The 11,454-nt window shown below is 44.9% G+C and overlaps 1 protein-coding gene across 1 annotated transcript in view; it reads right to left on the bottom strand.

The window, feature by feature from the left end:
* marchf4b (membrane associated ring-CH-type finger 4b) overlaps positions 1–9,616 on the bottom strand; it is a 49,715-nt gene extending 40,099 nt beyond the window's left edge. The window contains exon 1 of the mRNA XM_063214735.1: positions 9,206–9,616. Coding sequence (XP_063070805.1) covers positions 9,206–9,616 — 411 coding nt within the window. The remainder of the gene's footprint in view (positions 1–9,205) is intronic.
* Between the last annotated feature and the right edge of the window lie 1,838 nt (positions 9,617–11,454).

Genomic DNA, 11,454 nt, shown 5'->3' with positions numbered 1-11,454 from the left:
TTCCCAAGAGAGACCAGGTGGCCAGACTACACTTTCAGCCTGAAGCACCACTCTCACGTGATATGCTATATACCCATTATAAAAGAAACAACATGATCAAAGTAGCCTCACAAATCAATGACGCATACAATAATTCCAATGATCTATCCATCCAATTATCCATGCATTTTTGCCAACATTTATTTAGAAATGAAACAAAATAAATAGGATTCACATCATTAATAACACAAGTGTACGTGTAATTTACTTTAGCAATTTGAGAGCTTGCACATCAGAACGTGCCTGACTGAATCAGCTCTAGTTCACTGTCACCACCAGCACACCAAGACGTCAGCCTTCCCACACCAGGAATAGCCAAACACAGGAACAAGTCAAGTTGCAGAAATGTATAGGCCTATGCAAAACGGATGAACAATGTTTCTCCCCACAAAGTTAACAGGTTGATAAAGTGTTAGCATTTGCGCTAAGCGGGATTTATACGCGCTAAGCGAAATAGCGTTGCATAATAGCGCAGTTTTAAAAGTTCTCCCTTGCCCTCTCCTTGCGCGCGACGCAACTTCTCATCATGTTACGATTGGGGCTAATGTGCATATTCCTAGCTAAGGTCACAGATGGTCAGATTTGAAACACAATTTTACTAAGCTGTGGTTATAGAATGATGCGACACTGTGACTGATCATGTTTTAAACATGAATGCTGCAGTGCAGGGCGTGTCTGTTTATGAAGGGAAACTTTTGCTCTGTTAGTGTTCTCTGCTATTGTTAGTACCTGCATCATCTGAAGAACTTTTTACTGAAATCCTGGGGCTTCTGGTGTCTTCATCTATTTTTCTCCTATCCTTCATTTTCTGCCCTCCTGGTGAACGACTGCTTCTTCAGACACCTTGGCAAATTGGCACGAGCCGCGTTACGTTAAAGCCGTTTTTTTCTTTCTCGTAATGACCGACCAAACCATTTGTGCACTGGGGGTGGGGGAGGTGGGGTTTTTTTTATCCTTTTTAAGGGCAGGAAAGGCAAAATATCTGCATCATTTATTTAATGTAAATATAGCGCAATCTCCCTCTCTGAAAAACCATCTTATTTTGAAATTAATTAGAACCATTAATCACAAACTTAATGAGGGCCCAGTTCTGGGCCCCCCTATCCCAGGGCCCGGGACAAAAAGCCCTTTTGTCCCCCCCTGTCGGCGGGGCTGCACACACACACACACACACACACACACACACACACACACACACACACACACACACACACACACACACAGAGTCTGGATATTCTATATATTTCCAATCCCCCTCAAGCACAGATTAACATACCCACATCCACACCTCACATTCAACAAACTAATCACACACACACACACACACACACACACACACACACACACACACACACACACACACACACACACACACACACACACACACATGCAAACGCACACATGCACACACACACACACACATTCACATACACACACAAACTGCACAGTTATGGTATGAAATACATTTCTTGTATGGACATAGGCCTGGGCAAAAAATCGATGTGATTTTAAAATCGAGTTTGAACGTCAAATCGATTTGTTTTTTGAGAAATCGCGTTATACGATTTTTTTTTTTTAATTTTTTTTTTTTATTATTATTTTTTTTTTTTATCATCCGTCAGTTTATGTATCCAAGCGCACAGCGCATTGCATTACGTTCGCCACTTGGTGAAGACGCAGGTCTACCTAGTGCATTCTCTGTGTCTCCTCCCCCATTAGGCTACATGCACAAACAAACGTGGTGAGTGAAATGGTTTGACAGAAATATAGTGAACCGGGTGAGGAATACGGGCTCCTGTTCAAAAAAGGTGACACTACCTCCTATCGTTTTGCCAATGATGACTTAAACAACTTACCACTTTGTAAATTGTTAATGACAATGTTGTCGTAACGTAAGCTGTACGTCGTACAAGCCGGACTACAGGCATGTTTCAATATTTGAAACGAAAACATCTCGCGGAGAAAATGCTAAACAAACTACTCTACCCCTACCACAATAGTGGCGCAAGGTGGAAAGCAATCACGGATGCAATTAGCCTAGACCAGGGATGGGCAACTTTCATGATAAGGAGGGCCACAGTTTTTCATCGCCACCATCAGAGGGCCACATGACCAGGGATCGGACTGCAACTCAGAGTTCGAGGTGCAGATGGTTGCTCACTGACTACCGATATTGTTTGGAAGGAATGTGAGTGTTCTGTATCGGCTTACAGTATCATTACAATAGATTAATTCAGTAGTGTGTTTAAAAATCTGGTCATTATTTATTTTATTTCTTTAATTATGTTTTAACTATGGGCCACATCGAGTGAGGAGGCGGGCCGCATGTGGCCCCCGGGCCTCCAGTTGCCCATCCCTGGCCTAGAATTACCTACTACGATATGCTTCCAATTTATTCGGCAGAGAAGAGAGGTTTTCAACATATGCTTAAAGTTTTGGATGCGCTGCTTCCTCGCCTGTATAATCTTAACCAACATATGTGAGTTGAAAGGAATCTCTCTCCCTCCCTCTCTCGCTCACACACACACACACACACACACACACACACAAGCAAGCAACCGGAGCACTGTCTCTCGCGCGCTCTCTCTCTAAAGCCCTACTCGGATGGGACTAGTTAGGAGACTTGTGGTAAAGTAACCGCGTCTGAACGCGCCATGTCAGTAAAGAAAGATAGCGGCGATATCGGTAAACTTCGCCGAGAGTTTTACCGCCTGTTGCAGTTCGGAGAAATTACCAGCTGTAAAACTAGTTCTAATCCTGTGCGAATGCGCTGATGTCTGATTTAAAGGCATGAAACGCGATATCTAATCTACTCAGGCTTGCAAACGTTACCGTCTTGAAGTAAGCATTGTTTTAGGGTGTTGCTCCAAAATGTTTTCGCCGTGTTAACGCAGCAGTGTTCAGATGCATCGACATGTATTCAGACGCATTAGGCTACTATGGGCTCTGATGGGAAACCAGCAGGCAATTGCTAAATTTGTTCATCTGGGACAAGAGCCTCCATACATCTGTACTATAATGCATCATTAATATATTGTGGGGATGGATGGCACGTGACGACAAATCTCAACAGTGCCTGAGGATTTACCCCTCACATTTTTTGTTCTTTCTCTGAGATGTTTCAATGTAATCCCAATTGGTCATTTCTATTAGCAATGTTCTGGGATAAATTACATTAGGCCATTTTGGCCTGGAGTTCCCAAACTTTACTATGAGCCCTCCACATACAGGTAGATTCCAGCCAAGCCCCCCTTGACATGGGACGTGCCACACTATTTTTTTCTGTGCACACAGTCTCACACCTTGATAAAGTTTGTGTATTCCTAAGACCATTCAGGTGGGATTTTAAGCCTATTTTTGGTTTATTTTGGCTACTTACAGTAGGTCATTCAATTAATTTTGCTATATTTTCCCTGCCAATCTGCCACGGCCCCCCTGGCATCCTCTCACGGTCCCCCAGGCGTCCCCAGGCCCCACTTTGAAAACCCCTGTTATAGGCTACCCCATGTCCATAGGAACTGGTCCAGTCCGAGTAGGCTTCACTCACACACACCAGAGGCACCGCCACACAAACAGAGCCTACTTTTCTCTCTCTCTCTTTCTCTCTCTCTCTCTCTCTCTCTCTCACACACACACACACACACACCACGTTGGGGCCTAGAGAGCTAGAGAGTTTTTTTTTCCCCGTTTTTTTTTTTGGGGGGGGGGGTATTGAATCGAATCGCGAATCGTGAATCGAGTTTGTTAATAAAAAAATCTAAAAAAAATTTTCAGGGTGAATCGCCCAGCCCTATATGGACATGCCATGTAACTCATCAGGTCGCTTAACTATTAGCCTTTTACAACCTGAACTACTAAACAGTGCAGTGTAAGTTTACGTATAAACTACTTTTTCTAATTCAAATGCACTGAATTGAGGTGTCAGATGTCATGTGAAAAAGCCTAATTGGGAGGCAGGAAGCATCCAGTGTAGGGATGCAAATTATCGATTAATTCATTAATCATTAGTTGATAGCCTTATCGATCGACTTACGATTAATTGATAAGCGGCGTTTTGCCCCCGAAATCTCAATGTTTCTCGAAAAAAAAAACTACTAAATCTAAGAATTTTAATTAAAAATTGAGATAAAATACCACCTTTAAATTAATTCTACTTCAATTCTTTAATCCAAAGGTGATTTAAATATTCACACTATTCACACCCCTCTTCACACACACTCTTCACATGCCCATTTCACGTGGGTCTCTTGTCAGTTGAATTGTCGATTAATTGCGATTAATATTTTTTAATCGATTAATACATTGATCCATTAAAGTCGATTCATAGATTAATCGGTTGCATCCCTAATCCAGTGACCATGAACCATAATGTCATGCGACAGATTTCTAAGCACAGTCAAAGCAGCAAGGATATACTATGTAACGGGGTTTCTTATGGAGCTTGTATTAAATTTGAGTCTATTAAATTCAATCAAACTGAAAGCAAGCTCCAGAGGAACTGATGTTGAGTGCAACGTAGCTCCATTGACTACCATGACCTGACTTGGATAAATGATTAAGACAACTTGTCTTCGCAGACAACTTCAAGAACACTCCTGACCCAGTATTAGTAAAGAGCCATTCATACTATAAGTTTGGTCAATTACGGGGGTATTTCTGTTCATACCTTCTAATCGTCAACACTTTCAGATCTCTGTGGTACGTTTTTTCCCCGCAATTGTTTTTGAAGTGCAAAGAAATCCCGCACACTGTCCATTCCACCAACAAACTTCAATACAACATTTCGGTCATCCAACCTTCTTCCTTCTTCCTAAAACGTTGTATTAAAGTTTGTTGGTGGAATGGACAGTGTGCGGGATTTCTTTGGACTTGACTGACAACCCCTCTGGGATAACATCCTACGCACCTGCCCAACTACAGAGGTGTGCAAAAGCGTCTTTGTTGAACACCCAATTGTTTTTGAAATCTGTTTGTGTTTTTGAAAAAAGTGTGAAACACTCCCCACGTGTCTGTAACCATCTCACGCGTATGGTAAGATATGAGTGGGCCTTAACAGTTACAAACGCTGGGACACAAACAAACCACAGCACTATAGAATTTCAGATGCTTCTTTAGGAAGACACAAATTGTGCAACACATACAGACACACCAATGTTCACAAAACACATATCAGCACTCCAGTCAAGGCGGACTCCCCCAACCACTGAACCCATACAAAAACACACTCTCACACCCAATTGGCGAAAAATAACCCTTAATAGACCCCATCTTCCTTCTGTTGTTCACAGGAGCTGTGTTGTTCACTCTGAGCTGAAAGTCTCCTTCTCTGTCCTCTCCTTTCCTCAACTCTCCTTCAGCCTCTCCTCTCTGCTCTCCTCTCATTCAGTCTACTCTCCTCTCATATCTCCTCTAATCTTCTCTTCTCTTCTCTTCTCTTCTCTTCTCTTCTCTTCTCTTCTCTTCTCTTCTCTTCAGTCAGGCACTACCATATCCTGCTCTCTTTCTCCTCTTCCTACCTCTTTTCTTCTCTAGCTTCTTTTTCTTCTTTTTCAATTTGAGACTTTGAGAAGGATGAGGAGAGCCACCGAGTGAGCAAGAGGGCAGCATGAAAAAGAGGGAGAGAGAGAGAGAGAGAGAGAGAGAGAGAGAGAGAGAGAGGGGGGAGAAAGAGAGAGGGGAGAGAGAGGGGGGGACTCCCTAGGTTTGGCTGTGATTGAAAGTCTCTTACTTTCCCAGTCCTTCCTCTGACAAGGATGCCCTAGTAACTTTGCAGAAAGGGCTGCAAGTGTGTGTGTGTGTGTGTGTGTGTGTTAGAGACAGAGAGGGGGGGGGAGAGAGAGAGAGAGAGAGAGAGAGAGAGAGAGAGAGAGAGAGAGAGAGAGAGAGAGAGAGAGAGAGAGAGAGAGAGAGATTGTGCATGCATGTGATAAATAAAGACAGAGATGGAGTAGGGGAAAGAGGCAAGGGAACAAAAAAGAAAAAAATCCTCAGAAAGAGAGAGAGAGAGAGAGAGAGAGAGAGAGAGAGAGAGAGAGAGAGAGAGAGAGAGAGAGAGAGAGAGAGAGAGATGGAGTAAGGGAGACAAAAGGAAAGACAGAAGAATAAAGTGATGGAGTAGGAGAGAAGGAGGTAAAGACAACGAGAGAGAGAATGTGTGTGGGAGACTGATCGAACTGTCACGAGCCTCCTCGGCGAGCAGAGCAAGATCAAAGTGGAGCCTGGGAAATTTTATTAATGAAACCAAGCGCAGAGAGAGAGAGAGAGAGAGAGAGAGAGAGAGAGAGAGAGAGAGAGAGAGAGAGAGAGAGAGAGAGAGAGAGAGAGAGAGAGAGAGAGAGGCAGAGAGAAAGGGAGCAGAGATAACGATTAAGAGAAAGAGAAGGAAAGAGGGACGGAGACAAAGTGAGAGAAACAGAGGAAGAAAGAGAGAAAAGGACCGAGTGTGGGGTAGAGAGGGAGGAGGGAGGGGGGGTAAGATTGAGAGACAGATACAGAGAGAGAGGGAACAAGAGAGGGAGAGAGAGAGATAGGAAGAGTAATGTAAAGGAAGGCGATAAGAGAAAGTGAGGGAGGGATAGAGGGGGGGGAGGGGGGCAATATAGAAAGCGCAATATTAAAGACCGTGATAGAGAGAGAAAGTGAGAGAGCTCTGGAAGGGACATCCTGTCTGGTATGGTTCGCCAGTATAATGCCTCAGAAGAAAGCCTGTGCTGGCGTGTGTGTGTGTGTGTGTGTGAGACAGAGAGAGAGAGAGAGAGAGAGAGAGAGAGAGAGAGAGAGAGAGAGAGAGAGAGAGAGAGAGAGAGAGAGAGAGAGAGAGAGAGAGAGAGAGAGAGAGAGATGGTGGAGAGAGATGGAGGAAGGGAAGACAGGTGGGGGCAGACTAGGTTTCCCCAAACATCAGATCCGAGCCAGTGGAGGAGCTAGAGAGAGAGAGACTACGAGTGCAGGAAACTTCAAGCATATTCAGGAGCCCCCGAATCACAACAGCACACAAATCACCAGGGATATCGACTTCTCCTCAGATACTGTGCTATTGCACGTCTTGAATTACAGACTTTACGGTACGCTTCAGATTGTAAGTGTGGAAACAAATCAACTCTCAGTTGTCGCAACAGTGCAATGAATAATTTAAGTGCCACTAAAAACCTAGAAAAATATGTTTAAAGAAATACGTTCTTGGCTTCCTGAGCGGAGAGGTATAGCGTGACTCACGAAAAAAAGATCTGCTAACCAACAGATTGGTATTCACAACCACCACAGCAATTTCCAAGCTTTTACAATAACAAGGTCCCCAGCGCTCTGGGTTACGATATCATAATTGGCCAACACAGCCGACAAGGAACAAAAACGGGGGAATGAAAAAGAAATAATAATAAGTAAACGAATGAAAGGAGTGTGTGAAAAAAGTAAAGTGGTGATTGTTACAGGGGCTCTAGAGAGAGAGTGGTGTGCGTGACAGCTCAGTAGTGGAGAGGGAGAGATGGAGAGCTTATCAGAGCCGAAACGTGATGTGACACTGGATCAGAGAAGACGATTACCCCACTGCTTGGGACGTACAGTGCAATATTCTTCTCTCACTCTCTTTCTGTCGGTCTCTCTCTTGCTGTAGTCTATGTATTTTTCTCTTTCTTTCTTTCTTTCTTTCTTTCTTTCTTTCTTTCTTTCTTTCTTTCTTTCTTTCTTTCTTTCTTTCTCTCTCTTTGTCTCCCTGTCTCTCTCACCCAATCTCTGTCTGTCTCTGCCCCCACCCCCTCCCTGTTTCATTAAAAGCACACAGAAAGAGCCAGAGCCAGACGTTACCTGATGACATGTCAGGAGAGACGTGGAAGATGAGAGGAGAGTAACGGTGAAGTGAGGTGAGGGAGGGAACGTGTGAGGTGCTGGGATGATGACTTAGGTTGAATGCAGCAGGGGGTCTCAAGGGTGGGGTGGGGTGGAGGTTTTGTTGAGTGGTGTGTTTGCAACATGTTGCAGGACACCTGGTTGCATTTGGCTACACAAAAACACATACCTGTTTGAGCTCCTTCCAGAAAATAAGAGAAGTGGAAGTAATTTTGTAGAACACGCGCAGATGGCTTGAAGAACTCGCATAAGTCCCTAGGGGAGTGTGTTTGTGTGTGTGTGTGTGTTTGTTTGTGTGTGTGTGTGTCTGTTTGTGTGTGTGTGACAGAGAGAGAGTGAGAGAGAGAGAGAGAGAGAGAGAGAGAGAGAGAGAGAGAGAGAATGAGAGAGAGAGAGAGAGAGAGAATAATTACCTATTCTCTCTCTCTTGTTGTTCTCCGACCAGGACAGGACAGACTACCTGGTGTCAGCTGATTTGCTTTTTGGCAACGGAGGCGCGAAAAAAATGACAAGCTATGCGACCGAGAGTGACACGGCAGAAGTGCCCAAGAGCAGCCAGCCTACTATGAAATCTAAACATCAGCAGTAATTGAAGCATACACAAGATGCGGGCTATACGACTTGACTCACCACTAGCCTTCTCAAGCGTGTAATTGCTACTTATATTAAATAAAAAAAACCCTCCTTCCTATACCATCCGCTCTGAGGCATTCTGCTTTTATAAGCATGGTGATTAATTGACAGGGCGAGTTCTGCTTATTTTTTTATCCTCATTTCACCTGTGGGCTATGGGGGGGTTATGTATACCAAAGGGGCTGCAGCTACATCATGGAGCACAATTAAAGGAGGTAAAATTCACTGCACGTTGACACAGTCATGCCTTGTTCATTAGTGAGAGAGTTATTACCTCAGGCTTTATTTTGTTTTCGGTCTTTAAAATGGCTTCACTGCGTCTTAAAAGGAGCACTGTGTGCAATGGATGTAAAAGCTCTGACACCTATGCCCAACCAAGCAATTCTGAATTTCAATTTCTTAGAGACAACCCTGAGTGACAAGTACTGTAACAAACAAAGGCATGTCAATGCAACAATCATCTCCCATTTTGCCAGAGGCAAAAATTCGTGTTATCATTTTTCAGAAGTAGCCCAGCACTTAGTGTCACCTGATCCAATACAACAAGAGGAATCATGGCAGCGTTACGCATCTATGGGAACACACAACGACTCCCAGAAATGCTCACGACACCCTTTCCCACCTCACAGGCATGAAGAGGGTTCGGTGTACGCCACGTCACACACATAAGCAAAGTATTCCCCCATACCTGCTCCGGTCCCTGGAAGCATATCCTGCACACGGGAGTCCTGATCCCGCTCGTGCAACTGATGAGGGAGAAGCGTTCCTCCCGTTTCGGGTAGTCGTCGGGAGAGTCCCTGAAATGGAACGCCTCCGAGGGCACCTCGGCCGCCGAAGCTTCAGTCCACACCGGGGTCTCGCGGAGCCCCTCGGTAACCACAGCCCCCTCTACCTGCGGGGCATGCCAGGAGGCTGGCTGATTGACGCGTATGTTCAACGTGTTGTTATTGGCATGCGAGTGTGCTCCGCTCTCACGGCGCTCGTTCGCCTGTCCAATCATGGGGGTGAGGGTGGGTGGCGGTGGTGCCGTGGGTGCCGGTGGCCTGAGAAGCAGAACCTTCAGGTCACTGAACAAAACGCAACAGCGGCTCTTCAGCATACCGGCGCTGCCTAGCATCAGAAGGAGACTCAACAATGTCCTGCACCCTGCAGCGACGCCGGGGACTAACAACATGTGCACATTTCACCGGCACGCAAATGAAATAAAGTTGGTGAAAGCCACGGGAAGGAGCTGACCATGTTAACCGTAATTCCGTGGAGGAAGGGGGTCAAATGATGATGTATGTTGCAGAATTCAAGGGATTTTCGAAAGCTGTTTTGAATTCCATTATGTTATAAAATGTGACCACAAATTTCCCTTGCTGACCAAACTCCTTACGTGCTACTAACGTGTAAATGTAGCTTGACTGGGAAATACTGGCATGACCATGCATGGACACGGCAAGCAAGAGCCATAAGTTGTTCAAAGATAGAGCAGAAGTCAAAGCAGGTCCTATCAGAAGGTCCTATTTGTCTTATTTGGTAATAAATTCCGTTTTGTTTGATTCCAGACTCGCTCCAAGCAAAAAGTGACAATCTCTCATAGTGCACAGCAGTTCAGAAGTCATGTAAGGTTCCGTTCATTATAATGCGCTTATCTTCATATTTGTCTGTGCAAGAGATTTGCAACAGTTAGCCTAGAGGCTTCTCAGATACCAGGCAGTAAGATCCCATGGTTGTCAGGAACGACCCCCTTCTCAACGTCTTCAACAGAAAGCTTCAGCGGAAGTTCAAAAGCCCATGTCCGTATCAATTAACTCCTTCGGCTTGGCTCCTACTTGTTCCCTGTCCACAACCACGTCTCCTAAAACTCGACTCCAGGTAAGACTCAAATCAGAACCTCTAGTCGTTGGCGCTGATCCAGCTTCAACGTGAATGGGGGGGTTGCAATTCAGTGACAATTAATCCTGGAATCGATGTCAGGCAATGCAGAAAACACAGCGGCGCAGTGTAGCCTGGGCTGCCCGTGGGTCTGGGTCCAAAGACACAGGGAAACTGTCCCCGTGTCTGGAAGAGCGGCGTGGAACCTGTGGTGACTCTAGCGCTGCGCCTATTGGGTACAAGAGGATGCGGCAGCTTCAGCACCATGATTCCTGGGACAGCTCCCAAGCACGTCATAGCTATACCACACGGAGGGATGCTGATGCGGGAGGGGGGCGAGAAAGCGAGACACAGTGGGTGCCAATGTAGCAGATTTCTAGGATTAGCCTCTTTTTCGGCAATTGTCATTATCAACGAAGCATAGCATAGATTATAGGCAACTCAACCCGAAGAAACATGCCAATCGCGAAAGTATTCTACGTCATCCAACGATAGGCTAGCAAAAGAAATTAGTTCTGCATGTCGATTTTGTATAGCCTAACTCCCTCTTCACTACATGAATGCTGACGTGCCATCAAAAGGCTACATTTTAAAAACACGATGGAAAATAATTTAGTGTCTGTCTCCAAAATTGGCTGTTAATTAAGATAATTTAAAATAATGTCAATCACACAATTAATCAGATATGCACTTCAAATCCAGCTATTTTCACACATGAAGACGTGAAAGGCCTAATCGTGAACCTGACTGACAGTTTGCATGGCAACATTTGGTTGCTGACATTTTATTCCTAGGCCAACACAGAAGCTGGAATGGACAATCAGGGTAGGCTAAATTAGGCTAGACCGTTATGAGTTGGGGCAAAGACATTTGAAATATTTACAGTGGATGAATCCAGAAAGGCTGTTCACTGGCTGTTGTTCAAACTAACTTATCTCGTAGTCCTCAAACCAGACGGCAAGAAAGCGGTGCTGAAAACGCTCTGCCTTGGCATTGGAAGAATCCTACGTCAATCCCTTTACCCTAGGTTTGTTTTGGTGTGACGTCACATCCTTCTAACTAAACCCGCGAGGGTTG

The sequence above is a fragment of the Engraulis encrasicolus genome, chromosome 13 (assembly GCF_034702125.1).
Source record: "Engraulis encrasicolus isolate BLACKSEA-1 chromosome 13, IST_EnEncr_1.0, whole genome shotgun sequence".
Taxonomy (NCBI): domain Eukaryota; kingdom Metazoa; phylum Chordata; class Actinopteri; order Clupeiformes; family Engraulidae; genus Engraulis; species Engraulis encrasicolus.
This window is presented reverse-complemented; position numbering and strand designations above follow the sequence as displayed.